General features: G+C 40.8%; 1 protein-coding gene across 10 annotated transcripts in view; it reads right to left on the reverse strand.

Annotated features, from left to right (window-relative positions):
* LOC130931967 (BAH and coiled-coil domain-containing protein 1) overlaps positions 1-25,235 on the reverse strand; it is a 221,457-nt gene that overhangs the window by 59,952 nt on the left and 136,270 nt on the right. For all 10 annotated transcript variants that reach the window (XM_057861248.1, XM_057861249.1, XM_057861246.1 and 7 more), the window contains 2 exons: positions 5,899-6,024; positions 3,555-5,834 (listed from right to left, as the gene is read on the reverse strand). In XM_057861248.1, the coding sequence (XP_057717231.1) occupies positions 3,555-5,834; positions 5,899-6,024 (2,406 nt within the window). The remainder of the gene's footprint in view (positions 1-3,554; positions 5,835-5,898; positions 6,025-25,235) is intronic.

Consider the following 25,235-nt stretch of genomic DNA (forward strand, 5'->3'; position numbering starts at 1 on the left):
TGTGTCATGTCAATAGGTATGACGCGGAGAATCTATTGGCTAAATAAAGTTGAGGAATTTTATCAGGTAACTCAAACTGTTGATGGCAAAAAAGGCTTGAGCCATCATTGCAATTTGCTATTTCAAGCTAGCTTTGGTAAATGTCCTTCATTACCGTAATGCACAGCATTTATGAGAATCACCGATTCCAGTCGTTCAGCAGCAGGGAGGAGTTGCGCGCTGCATCTTTGGCTTTTTCAAAGGCCGATGCTAAACTTGACTCCAATTTAAATGTAAATTAGTTGCTGTAATTCTTTTGCAGCTGTTCCACTCACATTTATTTCCTTTGGAACTGCTGGCTTGGCTTGTATACCATCCACATTTAGCAATGGTAAATTATGTCAGCATGAACGCTTGAAATGAATGTAATTGCTGGTTTAGTGGTGTTTTGAAAACGAGAATGTCAGAATCAAGTTGTTAGCCTACAAGCCCATTGAGAAATGGATATTTACAAACAGTGAAAAAGGTGACGTTTGGACTAGGGTTGGGAAACTCTGGCATGAACCCAATTCGATATGTATCTAGATACACAGGTTACGATTCGATTAAAAACGATACATTTTTAAGGGCGAGCGATTCGATACAGTTTAAGAATGATATGGTTCGATACAGAGTGAAAACGATACTATAGTAAACATTTGTTGTGTGTGTTCGTACAGTATTTTAAACATAAAAAAGACCACATTTCTAACTGCAAAATTAAACAACATTTTGTTTGTTTTGGCTGTGAAGAAAGCGCTACGGAGCGTGCGTTAGTGGTTTTGTTAGCTCTCGCGTTGTTATGACACGCCCGTGACGATCGGGTAATTACTGCGACTGCTCGCGGTTCTGCCGAAATGCATGATGAGAAGTTGAGGCAACCATGACTGTGGTGCTTGTCCATATTACTGTATTGGCCCGAATATAAGATAGCCCTGATTATAAGACGACCCCTTCTTTTTCAAGACTCAAGTTTGAAAAAAAGACTTTTTGAACACCAAATTAATTTTTAGACAGAAAATAATGACAGTACATCCGAAACAAATGATTATACCAATCTATTTGAGAGAAAAAGCATGTTATTTTGCCTCATTCAAATCTTAATATCTGAACATTTAAATTAGGGCTGTCAAAATGATCGCATTAACGGGCGGTAATTCATTTTTTTAATTAATCACGTTAACATATTTGATGCAATTAACGCACATGCCCCCGCTCAAACAGACTAAAATGACAATACAGTGTAATGTCTGCTTGTTCCCTGTTTTTTTGTGTTTTTTGCGCCCTCCGCTGGCGTTTGGGTCCAACTGATTTTATGGGTAAGTATTAGGGCTGTCAAACGATTAAAATTTTTGATCGAGTTAATTACAGCTTAAAAATTAATTAATCGTAATTAATCGCAATTAATCACAATTCAAACCATCTCTAAAATATGCCATATTTTTATGTAAATTATTGTTGGAATGGAAAGACACACGACGGATATATACATACAACATACTGTACATCAGTACTGTATTTGTTTATTGTAACAATAAATCCACAAATGGCATTATTAACATTCTTTCTGTTTAAGTGATCCACGGATAGAAAGACTTGTAGTTATTAAACGATAAATGTTATAGTTACAAGTTATAGTAATTTTATATTAAAACCCCTCTTCATGTTTTCGTTTTAATAAAATTTGTAAAATTTTCAATCAAAAGTAAAGTTAATATAATAATAAGAAGAATAAAAATAACAATAATAAAAATAGAGTGAAAAGTTTTACGTGTATTTTGCATAGCTAAATTGATATGGAATGCCAGTTCATTTTGCATTGTTGTTTAACTGTGTGTCAGAATAGGGCCTCATTGCCGTTCTTTGCACTGCGCCGTTTATCGGCATAAACTTTGGCAACTCCTTCACAACAAACATAAGTATCGTTTAGTGAAAGCACAACAAAAATAATATTCCTATCTCTCCCCCCAAAAAAAAGTTCACAAAAAGAAAAGCACTTCAGTCTATAGCTGTGTCCACTCGCCTTTACTGTATAACATATACAGTGGGGAGAACTGGTATTTGATACACTGCCAATGGGAAAACCCATGGCAGTGTATATCTTACCCAAAATAAAACAAGAGACACATAATTGCAACTAAAAGAAAGAAAACTTACCAAAATATGTGTGGAGCACAACTAGCAATTTGCATTGCATTGTGAAAACAACATAAACGTCTCACAACTACTAATTCTCCCACGTTTAGAAGACATAACATGAGTATGGAACGGCGCTGCCCCCAAGCGGCCGGTGGCATTCTCTTCACTCTTAATGTCCATAAACGGCCTCATTGTAATGTTAGAGGCAATATGCCAGCGGGTCATTCATTGCATGCGTTAATTGCGTCAAATATTTTAACGTGATTAATTTTAAAAAATAATTAACGCCCGTTAACGCAATGATTTTGACAGCCCTAGTTAGTATCATGAGTGAGCATAGTGTAATTATTGACATCAACAATGGCGAACTACTCGTTTATTTTTTGATTGAAAATTTTACAAATTTTGATTAAAAAAAACGAAAACATTAAGAGGGGTTTTAATATAAAAGTTCTATAACTTGTACTAACATTTATCTTTTAAGAAGTACAAGTCTTTCTATCCATGGTTCGCTTAAGAGAATGTTAATAATGTTAATGCCATCTTGTTGATTTATTGTTATAACGAACAAATACAGTACTTATGTACAGTATGTTGAATGTATATACCCGTCTTGTGTCTTATCTTTCCATTCCAACAATAATTTACAGAAAAATATGGCATATTTTATAGATGGTTTGAATTGCGATTAATTATGATTAATTAATTTTTAAGCTGTAATTAACTCGATTAAAAATTTTAATCGTTTGACAGCCCTAATTTAAATATGTAAACTAAAATGCAATCAAATTCGTAAATGAATGGCTTCTGGTTTCTGAAATGTAAATAATCTATTGTGATAAAACAACAAAATTGCAATAACTGCATTAACCATCAAAGTAAAGTCTAACTAGTCTTGAAACAAATCTGAATAAGGAAAAACATTGCAATAAAATAATGCAAACTGGTTAAACTTAGAGAGTAGCTGAGATCTGTCATGACAGAACATCGCTTCAGTGATATCTGGCACCATCTAGCGTCGTGAAAGGGTATAACATCTAGACCGCGAATATAAGACGACCCCCTCTTTTTCAGTCTTATTTCAATGCAAAAAAACACCGTCTTATATTCGGGCCAATACGGTATATCATGCATGTGGTCACACTCTAAGTGCGCTGTGTGGTGTGTGACACAAGCACAGCATGTGAAGTAAAAGCTAAATTATTATCACATGGATCAATGCATTGTACTAGGCACTAATAGCCGATTCTTGTCTTATCTCTACTATCGGTTCTTTGAATATTTAATGGCTAATTACTGCCGAATGGTAACTTTACTATTGATACAGTCGTATCGCTCACCTGTAAAACCGGATATCCAGACGTATCAGGTTTATCGTTCTCAAGCTTAGTTTGTACCTTTAACGGTGGGATGCACCCTGCCGTGTCTGCCGGCAGAATGAGCGTCCGACGAGCGACACGACGGTTCCCGTTGTCGGGCCACTGCCACGGCGATTCCGACCGGCGGCTGCCGCACCTCGCCTTCCCCGTGACCCGCTTCGCCGATATCCCGATGTCGTCCGCTGTAATCGGGACGCTCGTTGTCATTAACGGGACCCTTTCTTGTGGGTAGAGTAGTCTGCTTGTTAATCTGAAGGGCGCAGCTTCCCCCGGCGGGCCCTGATTTCAGGCTTCCCAGACCGCCAAAGGGGGTCTTCTGAGAGAGGAGCTGAGGCTGTTGCTGATTGCTATACTTGAGTAAGCTTTTCATGGCACTGCTCTCCCCTCGAGTTGAGCCCTGAGGCTCAGATTGTTGTTGTTGTTGCGGCTGTTGCCGACTGACAGGAGGTGCAGGCGCTGGCTGAGGAAGCGGATTCATTCTTTGCTGCTGTTGCTGTGAATGTTGCATAGTACTGCTTCCTAACTCCATGTAGGACTTTCTCTGTTCTTCCTCATTGTGTGGCATGTGCTGAGGGGGTCTCATAGCCCACTGCGGCACTGGAGGCTGTTGCTGCTGCTGCTGGTGGTGCTGCTGCTGCTGCCCTCCGTTGTAAGCGTAAGCGGACATGTCCATTTTTCGTTTCATCTCCTGGTTTAGCTCGCCCGGAGAAATAGCATCCGTGCCGGGTCGTCCGTGCTGCTGGTGGCGAATCCTGGCTACTTTTTGCCCGTCTCTCTGTAAGGAGCAGCTACCGCCAGGGCCACTGTGCTGACTCATGTTTTTGTTTCCCAGAGGGGAGGAATTTGGTGGGGGTCCTGGATGAGAACAGTCTCTGTAAGGAGAAGTGTTGACAGAATGTGGGACAGAGTGTCCGCTCTTCGGTCCCTGGGGCAAAGAGGGTCTGAACATGTCCATGTCGACAGCACTGTTGACACACTCAACACTGCGTGAACGTGCAACCTGGTGCTGCTTCTGGGGTTGTGGAGGTGCTTGTTGTTGTTGCTGAATAGGTGGAGGAAGCTGGGAGGCTTGGAGATGATGGTGGTGCGATTGCATCCAGTCCGGAGCCTTTTCTGACTTTCTGTATGCGTGTTGTTGCTGTTGCTGCTGCTGTTGTTGTTTTCTATGCCAACTACTGTGGTGTCCGCCACTTCCATTTTTGTCCATATTTTTGTCCTTAGTATTTCCACCTCCGTTGCCTATAATCTGGCAGTCGGAGTTGCCGAGCTGGAACGGCCCGCCGTGTTTATCCCCTGCGTCCGCCACAGATGGCACAAAGGTAGGCCCGGTGATTTTAGCTTCACGCCCTGCGTTTGCTTGCGAGGCAGTGTTACCTAGCGGGGCGGGAGGGGGCGGGCAAAAGAATTCCGGGTGGTGGTGAGCATGGTGGGAAGGATGCGGATGGTGCGGATGGCTCGGGTGAAGTTGAAGGCAGTGAAAGCCTCCTGGGTGTGCGTGCGTATGGGGGTGAGTGTGTGGATGTGGATGGGGGTGTGTCCCTCCAGAAGATGCCAACTGTAAGGGCGGGGGTACGGGGTAAGACAAGGAGTGATGTAGTGGTGCCTGGCCCCTTTCTAAGCAATCTGAGGGTTGCTCACTGATGCGCATCTCTCCACTGATCCCCTCTTTGGTGCAGCGGCTATTTCCGCCCGAGCCCAAATGTCGGCCGTGACCGTTCCCTGCACCGCCGATAGTTCCGAGGGCCGCGCCCTCCCCTCCGCAAGTGGACATCGATGTCTTGGGCCCGCCCACATTTCCCGTCTCTCCATTTTGCATCTTGCCATTGTGCAAGCAAGCGCTCAAGGGCTTGCCCATCATTTGTGGATCCTTATTGTATTCCATTGGTAGCGATGCCTTGTGCCTCTCCAAGGCCCGGCTGTTGATCTCCTCCAAGGGCAGTGGGTGTTGTGGATAGTGTGGGTGTTGCTGATGCGTGTGGGAATGGTGGTGATGGTGGTGCGTGGGCTGGCCGGTCTGGTGGCTGTGGTGCTGCTGTTGTTGTTGATGTTGCTGTTGTTGTTGCCTTTCCTTTGCCTCCTGTTTGCTATTTGACCTCTCCTTGTCTTTGACAGGTCCCACACCCCTTTCCACAGTTCCTTCTTTAAGACTCTTCAGCAGGCTGGTTCCACCGCCTGGATCTCTTTCTCTGCTGCAAGGCCCCTGGGGGAGAGTCGAGCCCGCCCTCGTCATTGGTGGCAGACTGTGATTAGTTGAGATGAGAGGTGGCTGTGATGGGAGGCCTCGAATGTAGAAGTTCTCTGAGACGGAGCAGAAACATTTGCGTTATTTAAACTCTCTCTGATTCAGTTTGCTCGGACTCACCTTTTTGAGTGTCGTAGAAACGGTGCTGACCATAGAGAACTCCGCTATTGGCGTGGTGATCCAAGTGGCTCATGGGAAGAAAAGTGTGGGCCAAACTCCCTGAGAACCGGGGATACCCTGCAGCGGCTGAAATAGATAGCACAGTATTACCATGCGATAATGCCGTTATCCACACAAACTATCTAATCCTCCAGGTCCCATGCAGCTGGTGGCGTTCATACGCAAATAAGTAGTGGCTCCGCCTGTCATGTTTGCGTTTCCCGCTTGAATTTAGCATGCTGACAATACACGCTAAGCTCAGGCTTGAGGATGATTGGGATGTCTCTCGAGCATATGGCTATTTGTCTTTCTTCTCCCAGAAATGACCGTGACAGTTTTCTCCTTCTGATTGGAAGGATTTCAAGTCTCTGCTTGCTATTTCCAAGTCACTGGCCTGCTTTGGATCCCGAATTATATCAATGTGACCCTTTCGGATTGCTGTGCCCTAATTAGGGCCCAAACATCGCGTGGTGCGAGAGCCGTATTTTACTACAAAGGATTAATAATAATAATAATGATAATATTCTTTTTAGGGGAAAGAGAAAACTGACAATTTGGAGGCCTCAACATGCTCGAAAACTCGAAAATTTGCAGACATGCGGCTTGGCGACCAGGCGAAAAAACCTAACAAAATGGCTCAAAAGCGCACCCTCCTGTTGGGTTTTTTCAACACAGGGTGATGAAAAGGGAGACCTTGTGTAAACCTGCACCAAAGTCTCTTGCACCCACATCCCAAACTCAACAGGAAATCAGGTATTTTGGATTGAATGTGCATTTTTTATAGATTTACAGTATGTACTAGGGTTGTTCCGATCATGTTTTTTTGCTCCCGATCGTTTTAGTTTGAGTATCTGCCGATCCCGATATTTCCCGATCCGTTTGCTTTTTTTTGCTCCCGATTCAATTCCAATCATTCCCAATAATTTTTCCCGATCATATACATTTTGGCAATGCATTAAGAAAAAAATGAATAAAACTCGGAAGAATATATACATTCAACATACATAAGTACTGTATTTGTTTATTATGACAATAAATCCTCAAGATGGCATTTGCATTATTAACATTCTTTCTGTGAGAGGGATCCACGGATAGTAAGACTTGTAGTTCTTAAAGGATAAATGTGACCTTGTATATTGTGACTTAATATTGCCATCTAGTGTATTTGTTGAGCTTTCAGTAAATGATACTGTAGCCATTTAACTTCTGCCCAAATGCATGATGGGAAGTGCAACCATGACTGTGCGTAGTGGTACCAATTGATATATCTTCTCCGCGTTAGGAAATAAAATAGGGTGTTAAGAAAAAGATCAACTACTACCTTTCTTCCCCACATTGCGTCCCACAATATTTCTAATTGTTGAGAGAGGGATTGTAAGGCTTTAGCCAATTAAAAAAAAGCTTCAAAGGCTGCCAAAATTCTCTTTACTCATTTAACGTTGCCTTTTAAATCTATGTATACGTAAAACGGTGCCATTTTAGATTGAACGCGACAATGCGTGAGTGGGTAGTGCAGCGCATGCATTAATTGCGTTAAATATTTAAAAGTTATTACCGCCGTTAACGCGATAAATTTGATAGCCCTAGTTTAAGCCAAAACTAAAGACTCTGGATGAGTGTAAGACATTTTGTCTGTAACGTTAAATACAATTAAAAAACGATTTAATTTAAAAAAATATATATATATACATATATATATATTAGGACTGTCAAACGATTAAAATTTTTTATCGAGTCAATTACAGCTTAAAAATTAATTAATCGTAATTAATCGCAAATCAAACCATCTATAAAATATGCCATATTTTTCTGTAAATTATTGTTGGAATGGAAAGATAAGACACAAGATGGATAGACACATTCAACATACGGTACATAAGTACTGTATTTGTTTATTATAACAATAAATCAACATGATGGCATTAACATTATTAACATTCTGTTAAAGCGATCCATGGATAGAAAGACTTGTAGTTCTTAAAAGAAAAATGTTAGTACAAGTTATAGCAATTTTTCTTAAAACGCCTCTTAAGGTTTTCGTTTTAATAAAATCTGTAACATTTTCAATCAAAAAAATAACTATTAGCCCACCATTGTTGATGTCAATAATTACACAATGCTCATGGGTGCTTAAGCCCATAAAATCAGTCGCACCCAAGCGCCAGCAGAGGGCAGCAAAACTCTAAAAAACGCAAGTAAAAAGTTGGCATTGCACAGTGTTGTCATTTTAATGTGTTTGAGGGGGGCATGTGCGTTAATTGCGTCAAATATTTTAACGTGATTAATTCAAATAATTAATTACTGCCCGTTAACGTGATAATTTTGACAGCCCTAACATATATTAAAAAAAGGCATGTCCGATATTTTTTTGCCGATTCCGATACTTTGAAAATGACGTGATCGGACCCGATCGATCGGCCGGGACACCTCTAGTATGTACATTTGAGACATCGGCGCCTTGGGAATGTGTTAAATCCTTCTCAAAATTGGTGAGACTGTTCATGGGACATATGAGATCTAAAGTTATTAAAATGGCGGGTTGCCAAAGTCTGCCTTTTTGTTGGGCAACACGCCAAATTTAGTAAGTGACTAAACTTCCTGATCCAAGGTTCAGTCTTTTTTCCATATCTAGCATGTATGAGGGTATCCCAGCCGGGAGACGACGGCACTGAAATATCACCAATTAGGGCTAGGCCTGGGAACAGAACACGCCCTTTTCTACGAGACAGGCTCCTCCTCCAAGGTAAAAGAAATCCATTGACCTTAAACCTGTATCAGGGGAGCATTAAGACGTGTTCAGGGGCCGGATGAAAAGTATTGAAGTTTCGTTTAAGCAGAGAGGTCCAAACAGGTAAGTGAAAATTACAGTCGCCATTTTGTCTCACCACAAAGTTAGAACAGCCATAACTTGGCAGATATATAACATATCTGCGCCAAACTTCCAATTTTTGATGAGAGTCATACACTGAAGGGTCCTGTAAGGGGTCATTTGCATCAGCCCTACAGTGCCAACTAGTGGCAACAGAGTGTCACTCATTTTAACTATACATGTCCAGTTCTTTTCAGGTTGGTCAGTCTTAGTCACCAGACCTTTTCTGATGCTATATTTTAAGGCCCATGTCAACAAGTCTCTGGCTTTTGCCATGACAACCCTTTGTCCGCTATTAAAAGGAAAGATTTCTTCAGGGACTTAGGCAGCTGATAGACACACAAAATTTGGCACACTTGGTCGAATTGGCCCAATTAGATGATTCATTTTGGTTTTGATAAAGACCGTGGAAGCACAGTTCATTAGTGCCTCCTTTTTTGTAGGACCCTCTTCAATAGGGTTTTTTTCACCTAGGTGTTTGGGTGTATTTCTCATCTCAGGATACACAAAAACATCTCTCTCAGCCATGCCAACAACACAAAACAGATAAACACAAAAAAAATAGGCACAGTTTAGTTTCTGATGAGATGATAACACGGGGACGAAAAGTGAGGTGTCGATACCTTGTGTAAACCTGCACCAAAGTCTCTTGCACCCACATCCCAAATTCAACAGGAGATCGGGTATTTTGGATTGAATGTGCCATTTTTATAGATTTACAGTATGTACATTTGCATTGGCAAATTGGCGCATAGGGAGCAAGTTAGATCCTTCTCATAACTGGTGAGACTGTTCATGGGGTATATGAGATCTAAAGTAAAATGGTGGGTTGCCAATGTCTGCCTTTTTTTGGGCAACACGCCAAATTTAGTAAGTGACTAAACTTCCTGATCCGATGGGAGGATCTGCCACCACTCTGAGCTGCGTGCCTTCAAGAGTTGTGCCAAACTGCAAGGCCCTGTTCATTCCTGCTTGCAGGCCTAGATGGACTTGGGTCCATACAAGACAACCCCACTTTTTACCCGGTCGGTCACTTTTTCATTTAGATTGCTTGGAGTTGGACCTTTAACGACGGCTCGGGCATCACCAACAAACTAATGGCATAACGTCCTCGTTCCTATCGACCTTCGATAGCCTGTTAAAAATTTTTGTTATACTAAAAGCTTTTTCGGGGAGAGTGACAGGATAGGCCGTCACCACATTAGGACATTATGCCATGCTCACAGGTATCACGGGGCATGAAAGGAGAGGGTAGATAAGGAGGAGGGGCTGAACGGGGAGGGAAACATGCTTGTACAAGCTAAATGAAAGACAGATGTATTTGTGTTGGCAAGTGTGCGGCCTGATCCTGGAAAGCACAGATGCAGTTGACTTGGCTTCGTGCGTGTGTGTGTAGCAGCGGCGTCTCTTCCCCCCGCCCCCAGCAGTGTTAGATGTCTCACTTTTAGCTCTTGGAACAAGAGTGGTGGCTCCGAAAAGCGAGGAGTATTGCACTGAGCTAAATCACCTGATCTCCGAGCAGCCTCGGCGCCCTCTAATCTTCATTTATGAAATACACGGAGAGGACAAACAGGCCTACAATAACGCAGAAGGGGATGCTGTCCACTAGGCATGTGCCGGTATAAGATTTTGACGGTACGATAACTGTGGGCAAAAATACCGCGGTTTCACGGTATCACGGTATTGTAATTATAGCTCCAAAATGTGTTATTTTGAGATTTATGGGTTTAAAAAAATTTTTTTTTTTTTTTTCCAGAACATAGTTGCATATTGGAACATGAATATATTAAGATAAATGATCAATAAAAAAAATAAATTTAAATACAATTTAAAAAAAAAAAAAAAAAAAAAAAGCTGTTTGGATAAGGCGGCCACTAGCTACTTTCACTAACAGACTAGAATTGTACTTTGACATATTTACGTGAAATAAATGCTAACTGCGCATTTTTTTGTTGTTGTTGCTTTTAACCAAGAATTGAGACTGTTTTACGTCCATATCTATTAAGAATTGGGGGATTTAGGCATTTATTCACAAGAATTTTCAACAGAAAAAGCTCTATTTCCATAAGCTGACCACTAGCTACATGCACTTACAGACTAGCATTGTACTTCGACATATTTACGTAAAATAAATACTAACTGCACGGTTTTTTTGGGTTTTTTTTTTTTTTCTTTTAACCAAGAATTTAGGCTATTTTACATCCATATCTATAAAGATGTCGGGGATTTAGGCATTTATTCACAAGAATTTTCACCAAAAAAGCTCTGTTTGGATAAGGCGGCCACTAGCTACTTTCACTAACAGACTAGAATTGTACTTCGACATATTTACGTGAAATAAATGCTAACTGCACATTTTTTTGTTGTTGTTGCTTTTAACCAAGAATTGAGACTGTTTTACGTCCATATCTATAATGAATTCGGGGATTTAGGCATTTATTCACAAGAATTTTCAACGGAAAAAGCTCTATCTCCATAAGCTGACCACTAGCTACATGCACTTACAGACTAGCATTGTACTTCGACATGTTTACATAAAATAAATACTAACTGCACGTTTTTTTTTTTGTTTGTTTTTTCTTGCTTTTAACCAAGAATTGAGGCTGTTTTACATCCATATCTATAAAGATGTCGGGGATTTAGGCATTTATTCACAAGAATTTTCACCAAAAAAGCTCTGTTTGGATAAGGCGGCCACTAGCTACTTTCACTAACAGACTAGAATTGTACTTCGACATATTTACGTGAAATAAATGCTAACTGCACATTTTGTTGTTGTTGTTGCTTTTAACCAAGAATTGAGACTGTTTTACGTCCATATCTGTAAAGCATTCGGGGATTTAGGCATTTATTCACAAGAATTTTCAACGGAAAAAGCTCTATTTCCATAAGCTGACCACTAGCTACATGCACTTACAGACTAGCATTGTACTTCGACATATTCACGTAAAATACATACTAACTGCACATTTTTTTTTTTTTTTTTGCTTTTAACCAAGAATTGAGGCTGTTTTACATCCATATCTATAAAGATGTCGGGGATTGAAGAATTTATTCACAGTAAGTTTCACCAAAAAAGCTCTGTTTGGATAAGGCGGCCACTAGCTACATGCACTTACAGACTAGCATTGTACTGCGACATATTCACGTAAAATACATACTAACTGCACATTTTTTTTTTTTTTTTGCTTTTAACCAAGAATTGAGGCTGTTTTACATCCATATCTATAAAGATGTCGGGGATTTAAGAATTTATTCACAATAAGTTTCACCAAAAAAGCTCTGTTTGGATAAGGCGGCCACTAGCTACTTTCACTAACAGACTAGAATTGTACTTCGACATATTTACGTGAAATAAATGCTAACTGCACATTTTTTTGTTGTTGTTGCTTTTAACCAAGAATTGAGACAGTTTTATGTCCATATCTATAAAGCATTCGGGGATTTAGGCATTTATTCACAAGAATTTTCAACGGAAAAAGCTCTATTTCCATAAGCTGACCACTAGCTACATGCACTTACAGACTAGCATTGTACTTCGACATATTTACGTAAAATAAATACTAACTGCACGTTTTTTTTTTTTAACCAAGAATGGAGGCTGTTTTACATCCATATCTATAAAGAATTTGGGGATTTAGGCATTTATTCACAAGAATTTTCACCAAAAAAGCTCTGTTTGGATAAGGCGGCCACTAGCTACTTTCACTAATAGACTAGCATTGTACTTTGACATATTTACGTGAAATAAATGCTAACTGCACATTTTTTTGTTGTTGTTGCTTTTAACCAAGAATTGAGGCTGTTTTACATCCGTATCCATAAAGAATTCAGGGATTTAAGCATTTATTCACAATAATTTTAAACGGAAAAAGCTCTTTGTTTGTGATTCCTCTTGGTCAGCTTTGACAGACCCGCCAACAATGCAGGTCCCCTATTTATCAGCCCCATGTCTCGTCAATACGTTATGAAGTCTATGGACTAACACTTACCAGTGTTAACGTCCAAAAGACTTAACACGGAGACAAAATTTAAACGGGCTGCCAAAAACACTACTACTTGGTGATATGGTTTCCAATCGGCATTAACACACAGGATCAGTTGAAGAAAGACTTCTACTTGCATCTAGGACTGTGCGTACAGTTTTCGACACCAGTGCTTTATAAACCTGTCGGGCTGCCAAATTAACTGCTGTTCTTACGGTGTTAATGTTATTTCATAAATGAAGTCAATGGCACTAAAACATGATCATTAAACGCCAGTCCCTGTCAAAATGTATTTGATGTCTATCCAGTGAATGAGCTAATAAAGACAAATTTATGCCAATTCATCTAGAGGGGAAGGAGGCGTAACCCTTTTGCTGAAGAGAGCTGTTTGGTGAGTCTTTATCCAAACTGAGAGAGGGGCTTTTTTTATGCCCCCCCCCTTTTTTTTTTACAGGGGGGTGAGTGTGACGATTGATGGCGTAATCCCTTTTCACAGTGCGGTCTGGCTGTGCCCGATAATGCCAGCCTGCTCAATTTCAGCATGCCCTCCACTGGGGCGGTAAGCGCGTGGAGAGGGGGTCTGCCGGGCACGGCGTAGCTCATTCAGCCATTAATCTGACCGGGACAAGAGAAGATGCTGCCGCCCGCTGCCGATCTTGCTCGGGGCGACGCAAGAAGGGTGTTAGCGCTGTCTGCTGACTGCACAGCGGCTTCGCTTTCTTTCTTTCCCTCCACAATAAACAAGTCAGCAGCCGCTGAGCGGATTTGGCTAAGCGTGCCCTCGTTTTCAACGGGCAGAACTAACAGAGCCCAGGGAGGGGGATCTCCAGACCTTCTTAAGGTATTTCTCACAGCTTGGTGGCTTGAGAGAATCCCAATCACAAGGACAGCAAAGAAGAATATTCTGACTTTGTAGCTTATTCAGCCATTTTTGTTCACTCTTGATGCGGAAATGTATCACTTTCTAAAAGAAGGCCTTAATTAACCTTAACCAGGGTTGAAACTGAGCCGGAATGGTCCGGAACACCGTTCCGCTAAAAGACTCGGGGCCGAACGGTGCTTTGAGCCCAAAAATATGACGCCAGCGATCAAAACCCAATGTTAAAAAAACAAAACCTGCCAGGCTGTCACACATGCATCTCCAAAAAATGAACAATTCCACAGATTATACACAAGTTTTAAGTACAAGCATTATGATTTGCTTGTGTTGTGTAGCGTAATGTGTTTCCACTGATATTTAATATCTATTTATTTATTCCACAAAGTTCTTCCCAGCGTCTTTTTCAGTATCTGCAAGTCGCGTCGATGTGCGATGAAGCAACCAACTCTGGACTCTGCTGTCCGTTCAATTGGCTGACAGACTGACATGTGATCAGCATGGATAGTGAGCTCTCATTGGTTTAAATGGACTTTTGGAACAACAAATAGGGGAAAAAATGCTCTTTGTGTGTGATGTGGCGGCTGCTAATTTGCTTACTGACTAGCATCATCGTTTGCAATATTTACGTAAAATAAATGCTAACTGCCCGTTTTTTTGCTTTTTTTTTTTTTGCTTTTAACTAGGGCTGTCAAAATTATCGCGTTAACGGGCATTAATTGATTTTTTTGATTAGTCACATTAAAATATTAGACGCAATTAACGCACATGCCCCGCTCAAACAGATTAAAATGACAGCAGTGTCATGTCCACTTGTTTTGTGTTTTTTGTCTCCCTCTGCTGGCGCTTTGTTGCGACTGATTTTATGGGTTGACAACAATGGCGAGCTACTAGTTCATTTTTTGATTGAAAATTATACAAATTTTATTAAAACGAAAACATTAAGAGGGGGTTTTAATATAAAATTTCTATAACTTGTACTAACATTTATCTTTTAAGAACTACAAGTCTTTCTATCCATGGATCGCTTTAAGAGAATGTTAATGCCATCTTGTTGATTTATTGTTATAATGAACAAATACAGTACTTATGTACAGTATGTTGAATGTATATATCCGTCTTGTGTCTTATCTTTCCATTCCAACAATAATTTACAGAAAATATGGCATATTTTATAGATGGTTTGAATTATGATTAATTACGATTAATTAATTTTTAAGCAGTGATTAACTCCAAGAATCAAGACTGTTAACGTCCATATCTATAAAGTATTCAGGGATTTAAGCATTTTTTCACAAGAATACTCAACGGAAAAAGCTACTTGTTCACATATAGTGGCCGCTAATTTGCTTACAGACTATCATAGTTCGCAATATTTATGTAAAATAAATGCTAACTGCACTTTTTTTTTGCTTTTAGCTAAGAATCAAGACTGCTTTACATTCATATCTATAAAGAATACAGGGATTTAAGCATTTATTTGCATCTGTTTACATATGGCGGCCGCCACATGGATTGACAGACTAGCATCGTACTTCGATATATTTACGTAAAATAAATGCTAACTGCACTTTTTTTTTTTTTTTTTTTTTTTTTTTTGGTTTTAACCAAGAATCGAGACTGTTTTATGTCCATATATATAAGAATACAGGGATCCAAGCATTTATTCACAAGAATTTTCAACAGAAAAAGCTCTTTGTTTACATATCGCGGCCGCTAATTTGCTTACTGAATAGCATCATAGTTCGCAATATTTGCTTAAAATAAATGCTAACTGCACAGCTTTTTTGCTTTTAACCAAGAATCAAGACTGTGTTACATCCATATCTATAAAGAATACTGGGATCCAGGCATTTATTCACAAGAATTTTCAACAGAAAAAGCTCTTTGTTTACATATCGCGGCCGCTAATTTGCTTACTGAATAGCATCATAGTTCGCAATATTTGCTTAAAATAAATGCTAACTGCACAGCTTTTTTGCTTTTAACCAAGAATCAAGACTGTGTTACATCCATATCTATAAAGAATACTGGGATTTAAGCATTTATTCACAAGAATATTCAACGGAAAAAGCTCTTTGTCTGTGATGTGGCGGCTGCTAATTTGCTTACTGACTAGCATCGTAGTTCGCAATATTTACGTAAAATAAATGCTAACTGCCTGTTTTTTTGTTTTGCTTTTAACCAAGAATCAAGACTGTTTTACGTCCATATCTATAGTCTTCAGGGATTTAAGCATTTATTCACAAGAATTTTCAACGGAAAAAGCTATTTGTTTACGTATAGCAGCCACTAATTTGCTTACAGACTGTCAGAATTCGCAATGTTTACGTAAAATAAATGCTAACTGCAGTTTTTTTTTTTTTTTTTTTTTTTTGCTTTTAACTAAGAATCGAGACTGTTTTATGTCCATATCTAGTGCTGCAACGATTATTCGATTAACTCGAGTATTCGATTACAAAAAAAGATTCGAAGAAAATTTTGCTGCTTCGAGCATTTAATTAAAGTGGCGTTGTAATGGTTTGTTTTGAAAGTATTGGCATTGTTTTATTGATTTCGGTGGATACACTGCCTTCTAGTCTGCCTCATTTTACATGTCTAAATCCAGCTGCTCCCTGTTAAGACAAACACAACCAAGGTTTTTGTTTGCGCTAATGTTATTTTAATGCATTTGTAATTTAGTGTAAAGGTATATTTAGCCAATTTTGTGGGAATATGTGTCTGAACCATTTGTTAGGAGCATTGTAAAAAAAAAAAAAAAAAAAAAAAAAAGTTAGTATTTTATAGTATTTAAGCTAGCAGACTTTTGCTATTTAAGTTAGCCAATTGTTCTTTTGTTGTACATGTATCCTTATTTATGTTTTTTTTTTATATCATTTGAGGTTCAGCTCAGGTATTTTAATTATTTTATGTTCTTTAGCTGATTACTCGATTATTCGAACTAACTAGTTCATTGATTAATCGACTACTAAAATAATCGATAGCTGCAGCCCTATCCATATCTATAAAGAATTCAGGGATTTAAGCATTTTTTCACAAGAATACTCAACGGAAAAAGCTCTTTGTCTTCCTTTCCACTCGGTCAGCTTTGACGCAAATAAGCCCCTATTAATCGGCCCAGCGGCCTGTGTCCCGTCAATACAATTTGAAGTCTATGCTCCATCATTAAACAAAATGCAGTACTTTTGGACATTTTGGATAGTTATTTTGGGGTACTGACAGGGTTAAAAATACGGTTTTCGTTGACAGGGTAGAAACGGAACTCGTCCTTAAACCGGGGTCTACCTGTACTTGACGATGAGGGAACAAGGCGAGCGGCTAGGAAGAGTGGGCTGGGCTGCTCGCCGCCTGTCAGCTGGGCTAATTGAGAAAAGTGACACAAGACACAAAGGGAGGAGAGAAGATGAAACGTGTTTGACGGCAGAGGGGCGGAACGGCAGCGCATCTCTCCAGGTCTGACTAATTGAAAGGAAGGGATGCTAACCGGCTTGAGCGAGAGGGAGAATTAAAGAGGCATGAGAGGAACGCAAGCAGGCAACTCTGTGGTTGGGCTTCGGGTTGACATTTGAAATCCCGCAGAAGAAGAAAGCCAGCTTCCTCTCCCAGACGGGAAAGATGGACAACTGAAGATAGGCTTGGAAAGGCGGACCACACCAAAGTGGATTAGGCAGGTGTGTATCCGGGAAGAGTACGGCGCTCAGATGATTTCTGGCAAAAAGCAAGAGGTCATTTGGACACAATCCAACGGCCGCGAGCATACAAGGAATCCCCAATTTTGCCTTTGAGTTCATTGTCAAACGAAATCTTTGAAAAGCACATTTATGGCTTTGCTCTGTACCTCAAACGCACCCTGCCGGATTTTTCTTTCCCTCTACACCTTTTAGATTTCCACTAAAAGAGCAAAAACATAAGACGGCACAAAACCGCTTCCTCGCTTGAATTAGGACGGGAAACGTGCTGAATAAATCATGACATCAGCCCTGAAGCGTTTCCAGTGCTTAAGAAAAAATGGTGGCAAACAAACAGAATATCTGATCCGAATAGACTGGATGCGAAACTAATTGATGCAGTAAATTTCAACGATTTATTTCGCTTGTTGCTTCTTCATAATTGTTTCCAGTGTTGTCATGGTTGTGGTGATTTGATTAATACGGCAAAGTCTTTTGACAATGAGCTAAATATTAGCGACTGCGTTTGGCTGACGACCAGTCCGGGGATAAGATTTGTTTTTTTGGAAAAAAATCGGCAAGGATTGGCTTGACCCTAATGAGGACAGGAAGCTGGGTGGATAAATATCAGGAATTTTAACAGCTACCATGACTTTTTCTGGCTTTTTGCAACATACAGTGGGGCAAATAAGTATTTAGTCAACCACTAATTGTGCAAGTTCTCCCACTTGAAAATATTAGAGAGGCCTGTAATTGTCAACATGGGTAAACCTCAACCATGAGAGACAGAATGTGGAGAAGAAAAAAAACAGAAAATCACATTGTATGATTTTTAAAGAATTTATTTCCAAATCATGGTGGAAAATAAGTATTTGGTCAATACCAAAAGTTCATCTCATTACTTTGTTATGTACCCTTTGTTGGCAATAACGGAGGCCAAACGTTTTCTGTAACTCTTCACAAGCTTTTCACACAGTTGCTGCTATTTTGGCCCATTCCTCCATGTAGATCTCCTCTAGAGCAGTTTTGTTTTGGGGCTGTCGTTGGGCAACACGGACTTTCCACTCCCTCCACAGATTTTCTATGGGGTTGAGATCTGGAGACTGGCTAGGCCACTCCAGGACCTTGAAATGCTTCTTATGAATCCCCTGGCTGTGTGTTTGGGATCATTGTCATGCTGAAAGACCCAGCCACGTCTCATCTTCAATGCCCTTGCTGATGGAAGGAGATTTTCACTCAAAATCTCTCGATACCTGGCCCCATTCATTTTTCCTTTACACAAATCAGTCGTCCTGGTCCCTTTGCAGGAAAACAGCCCCAAAGCACCACCCCCATGCGTCACAGTGGGTATGGTGCTCTTCGGATGCAATTCAGTATTCTTTCTCCTCTAAACACGAGAATCTGTGTTTCTACCAAAAAGTTCTATGTTGTTTTCATCTGACCATAACACATTCTCCCAGTCCTCTTCTGGATCATCCAAATGCTCTCTAACGAACCGCAGACGGGCCTGGCCGTGTAGTTTCTTCAGCAGGGGGACACGTCTGGCAGTGCAGGATTTGAGTCCCTGGCGGCGCATTGTGTTACTGATAGTAGCCTATGTTACTGTGGTCCCAGCTCTCTGTAGGTCATTCACTTGGTCCCCCCGTGTGGTTCTGGAAATTTTTGCTCACCGTTCTTGTTATCATTTTGACGCTACGGGGTGAAGAGGGAGTTGAAAGTCCATGTTGCCCAACGACAGCCCCAAAACATCACTGCTCTAGAGGAGATCTGCATGGAGGAATGGGCCAAAATACCAGCAACAGTGTGTGAAAAGCTTGTGAAGAGTTACAGAAAACGTGTGGCCTCCATTATTGCCAAAAAAGGGTACATAAGTATTGAGATGATGATGATGATTTTGGTATTGACCAAATACTTATTATCCACCATGATTTGCAAATAAATTCTTTAAAAATCAAACAATGTGATTTTCCATCCCCCCCCCCCACACACACACACACATTCTGTCTCTCATGGTTGAGGTTTACCCATGTTGACAATTACAGGCATCTCTAATATTTTTAAGTGGAAGAACTTGCACAATTAGTGGTTGACTAAATACTTATTTGCCCCACTGTATTAGCTGAAACAACTTACGGCCATGTGGGCCAAACCAAAGCGCTGCTATCCTTTATCCATGGCAAGAGAGAATATGCAATAATGTTTTAACCCTTAAAGGTATGTGCTGAGTGATCGTCACACACTAAATGTAACTTGTAGCGTTAGCCTAGCATTCACGTTAGAATTAGCCTCAGAATGGCACTTTCCTTTTCTTGTCAGTAAGTCTAGAGCAGTGGTCATTGGTCAATCTGCTATACTTCCTCATACCAAGTGCAAGTCAAACTTCAACAGAGGACACCAGTTTTTCCTTCCGTCAGATAAGGACTAGCGGTTGAAAGAAATTGAATATTGCCTGTAAATTGGGGGCCAAACCAGTCAAAAATCTGGTCTTAAAACACCACTTTGCTCAGATTTAGTCAGCGTTAGAAACTAGGGCCCTATGGGTCTTAACCTTTGCCAAACCCAGGTTAACAGATTTTTTTTTTTTTAAACATACAATTTGTGGCTTCTAGGTAGGTTTAATTGAAAATAATGTACTACTTTTCCTGCTGAGTGTGAATTATCATCACAAAGTTGGTGTTGTCCTTGTAGATGCTACAATATGTGCTCATCTATGTTATTTTGAAATTGTTGGAAACCTTTATTTTTGGGCTAAAAATGAATTTTACAGATGAACCCATTTGAGTAAGTATTTACTAAAACTAGACGAACTTTCTGAGACTTCATCGACTAAAACTACACGAAAATGTTTTGAAATGAATAAAATATGACTAATATTTTCGTCTAAAAGACAGAATAAAACAAAGATTAAAAGAGCAGCCAAAAACAACACTGTACAACACTTAAACCCAGGAAACACATCAACAACTATTCTAATGGCATTAATGCCATTTCATCAATTAATCCATTGTCTGCCATTGACAGCACCAGACGTCTATCAATGGCACTGAAACATGATCTTTCAACAGCAGCTATCGCCGTTCACAAGGGTTTTGACGTTGATTGCTGACATTGCCGTTGATTTATATACTTCCTGACCACAACAAAGCGGCTGATGTCACAGTATGCTAGCATATTTTATCGGCCTCGAAAGCCAGCTTGCCATTGGCGCCGCGTTCCGTTTGACGAATTGCGAACAAAAAGATAAAAAGTTGATGTCATGCGTTCCGTCTTGAATCACCATTTGGCCAGATCTCAAACGAGACTCGACACCCGTTTTGGCCATTTTTCTAATGACAATCCAGACGCCTTTAGCATTTTTGTCAACTTTTATGCATCCTGGGTGAATTCCACTTTTCAAACTCACAAATATTCTTTATTGTAGAACTTTGATTTCTTTAGGCCTCGGCGGAGGTGGCACCCTAGCGCCAGTCTGACTTTACGGTTTTTCATAAACAGTCACTAAATCCGCAGAAACACATCAGGGGTTTAAAACCCTTTTGTCACGCACATCTGCACATCATGAAATCCTGTAACATCTCGACATTTTTGCGCCACTTTTGTTCTCGAGAAGACAAACCTGGAATTTAAAGAGCGTATGACACCAAAAAGCATGTTGATTTCATATTTCACGCTGTGTTTTATGCTCCTGAATTAAATGGACCAATGGATGTGTGTGGAAGCAATCGTTTTATATATTCAATTTTTGAATCCCGCGGCAGCATTGCTTTACAGTGGGGCAAAAAAGTAATTCGTCAACAAGTAATTGTGCAAGTTCTCCCACTTGAAAATATTAGAGAGGCCTGTAATTGTCAACATGGGTAAACCTCAACCATGAGAGACAGAATGTGGAAAAAAAACAGAAAATCACATTGATTTTTAAAGAATTTATTTGCAAATCATGGTGGAAAATAAGTATTTGGTCTAAACCAAAAGTTCATATCAATACTCTGTTATGTACCCTTTGTTGGCAATAATGGAGGCCAAACGTTTTCTGTAACTCTTCACAAGCTTTTCACACTGTTACTGGTATTTTGGCCCATTCCTCCATGCAGATCTCCTCTAGAGCAGTGATGTTTTGGGGCTGTCGTTGGGCAACACGGACATTCAACTCCCTCCTCACCCCGTGGCGTCAAAATGATAACAAGAACGGGGAGCAACAATCCCAGAACCACACGGGGAGACCTACAGAGAGCTGGGACCACAGTAACAAAGGCTACTACGATCAGTAACACAATGCGCCGCCAGGGACTCAAATCCTGCACTGCCAGACGTGTCCCCCTGCTGAAGAAAGTACAAGTCCAGGCCCGTCTGCGGTTCACTAGAGAGCATTTGGATGATCCAGAAGAGGACTGGGAGAATGTTGTTATGGTCAGATGAAACCAAAATAGAACTTATTAGTAGAAACACAGGTTCTCGTGTTTGGAGGAGAAAGGATACTCAATTGCACCATACCCACTGTGAAGCATGGGGGTGGAAACATCATGCTTTTTCTGCAAGGGGACCAGGACGACTGATCTGTGTAAAGGAAAGAATGAATGGGTCCATGTACGAGAGATTTTGAGTGAAAATCTCCTTCCATCACCAAGGGCATTGAAGATGAGATGTGGCTGGGTCTTTCAGCATGACAATGATCCCAAACACACAGCCAGGGCAACAAAGGAGTGGCTTCGTAAGAAGCATTTCAAGGTCCTGGAGTGGCCTAGCCAGTCTCCAGGTCTCAACCCCACAGAGAATCTGCGGAGGGAGTTGAAAGTCCACGTTGCCCAATGACTGCCCCAAAACATCACTGCTCTAGAGGAGAGCTGCATGGAGGAATGGGCCAAAATACCAGCAACAGTGCGTGAAAAGCTTGTGAAGAGTTACTGCCAACAAAGGGTACATAACAAAGTGTTAAGATGAACTTTTGGTATTGACCAAATACTTATTTTCCACCATGATTTGCAAATACATTATTTAAAAATCAAACAATGTGATTTTCTGTTTTTTTTTTTCCCACATTCTATCTCTCATGGTTGAGGCTTAACTATGTTGACAATTATAGGCCTCTCTAATATTTTCAAGTGGGAGAACTTGCACAATTAGTGGTTGACTAAATACTTATTTGCCCCACTGTATAGCGCGCAGATGGAGTGCGGATTCAGCTGATTTTGCAGATTAATTCGTTTATTTTCCACATCACGCCAGCCAAACGGCTGCGGAAAATTGTTGCCGCACCAGGGAGAGGCGTGTGAGCATTTTTGGGTTTCAAAAGGTTCCCATTCACCGCGGATATTGGATATTGGTCAAAACAAGCCCTGCTAATGTGAGACCATTGGACTTACGAGGAAGTGAGTAAACATCGTATTTTGTATTATGTCAAATACTGGGATCATGGCACAAATTTTAATACGAAGGTAGCTTGCATATTGTGGCTGACATGCTCCTTGTCCACCAAGAATTACAATCGGCTGACAACCAACGGCTTGTCGCACACTCCCACTGCCGGGAGAGCACTATACTCTGCTTATTGCCCTCTTCGTGTTCCCGGTGTTCTGTCAAATTTTGAACCCCATCAGAAATGGCAAGTTTGTGTTAAATCATCTAAAGTCCGTCACTAAATCCGCTTATTACCACCTAAAAAATATAACCAGAATTAAGGGGCTTCTGACCCAACAAGACATGGAAAAACGTATGCATGCATTCATTTTCAGCAGATTGGACTATTGCAATGGTATATTTACGGGTCTTTATAAAAAATCAGTCAGGAAGCTGCAGCTAGTACAGAATGCTGCAGCCAGAGTCCTCACAAATACAAGGAAGCTGGACCACATTACACCAGTTTTGAAATCGCTACACTTAATGGCCTTGGACCAAAGACATGCTTGATTTGATAGATTCCTATGAGACATCTAGACCCCTAAGGTCGTCTGGAACGGGTCTTCTGCATGTTCCAAGAACAAGAACCAAGCAGGGTGAGGCAGCATTTAGTTATTATGCTCCTCACCTCTGGAACAAGTTACCTGAACGTCTGAAGTATGCTCAAACTGTTAGCTCTTTTAAATCAGGGCTAAAAACACTTTTGTTTAGCACTGCATATCCATAACTGTCTATATATTTCAATCTACTTGCTTTCTATTCCTCTTGTGCTTGTCTCCATTGCTGATTTCAATTATTATTATTAGCAGTAGTTTTTGTTTTATTTTTATTTATTTTTTGTTTTATTTGTTACTAAAAGCGATTTTTATGCATAATTTTATTTCCTATTTTGATTGTCTTAAATGTGATTTTTATGATCTTCATGTGATGTAAAGCACTTTGAATTGCCTTGTGTTGAATTGTGCTATATAAATAAATTTGCCTTGCCTTGCCTTGCCTTAAAAATGGCCGCAAATACAGCAATAACAAAGTACATACGACAAACTTTCTTTAAATAAAGGACTATTTACTTACATTTGATCATGGACAGACATGTAGAAAAGTTCTCCTCAGACACATCCTGCCATGTTAGCTGCACAACAATTGCACACCACTCTCTGTTTACGTCTTCGCCGTGTAGTAAAGCATTATTTTACGCCATATTCGTGTTGACCAAGTGGGAGCTACATGCTCCTCCGACGTCGGTCGGTTTGTCTGGCGGTACTCTCCGGCTGCTTCCCCGGCGAGCTCTCCTGTCCGTAGCAGGGGAACGAGCTGTAACTTGCTCGCCGGCGGGCTGGTTGCCGATCGGGGAAGAAAATCGAGAACCCCGTCGCCGTGTGTGTGATATGATCCGGGCTAGTTATGTGTGATTTTTTTGCTTCGAAAAGCAAAAATGAGACTGAATAAGATGTCACTCGGTTCGGGTTAGCGTGTCGGCTAGCTGTCACACCTCTTGTTTTGTTTACATTCTCCGAAGCCTGGACAGTGAAAGGAAAAGGTACCGTTCTCGCACACACCATATTATTGTTTGCATTAGTCTAACACATTCATCTAACTATAGTTTAGGCAGACTTCACTCAGTGCCCTTGACACAGTTAAGTTAATCACCTTATCGGCGCTCATGAGGGGGAAAAGGAAAAATGGTACCATTTCTCGTAGGCACCGTCTAACTGTTCGCATTACTCAAACACACGTAATATAATCAATCAGGGAATAGTATCATTTCTCATATTCACTGTAGGACTGCACTACTCTAACACAACTAATTTAAAAATAAATAGCACACCATAGTTTAAAGAAACAGAATAGATACACAACGCCATCTTATCACAGAAGCCCAAACGTGTGCGCCACAAGCAGGATTGACGCACCAACTCTGGCAATCAGTCCTCCCAACAAATGAACAAGGACAAAGACCAGCGCGCTTTGTCCTAAAACAAGTAGCGCCAGCCCGGATAACAAAGTTGATAGCAGGCGCTTGTGACGTCAAGACCAGGGTCGGTCGCTGTGGCAACCACATCCCATCCACGCACGAACCTAAACAGCCCGAAACCGGAGAGAGGGATGATCCCAAAGCAACGCCCGGACACACCTTCGGCCGGCCCACAGACTTAAAAAATACTGGACACTGAGATAAAACAGATTTGCTGCTCGGAAACATTGGCTATGTAGCCTTGCGTTGGATTCAGCATTGTTCCCTCCGTCGTCTGTTTTTGCCTTGTTTTTCACCATTGTCGACGAATAAATCGTCAACCTGTTTTCGGTGAGTCTTCTTTAAACTTTTGAAACATGGAGTCAGTACAAAGGGTTGAAATAAGAAGAGAACGCGCAAAGTTCCGCCTTCCCGGTTGGCGCACGCAAGGCAGCATCGGCCGAGCGGCACTTGTTTTAGCTGTCGCTGTTTCCGTGCGGCTTGGCTGGGGAGGCGAATTTCAACAGCAGGGAAATGACAAAAGCCTGTC

This window comes from Corythoichthys intestinalis, chromosome 16 (assembly GCF_030265065.1).
Source record: "Corythoichthys intestinalis isolate RoL2023-P3 chromosome 16, ASM3026506v1, whole genome shotgun sequence".
Classification (NCBI taxonomy): domain Eukaryota; kingdom Metazoa; phylum Chordata; class Actinopteri; order Syngnathiformes; family Syngnathidae; genus Corythoichthys; species Corythoichthys intestinalis.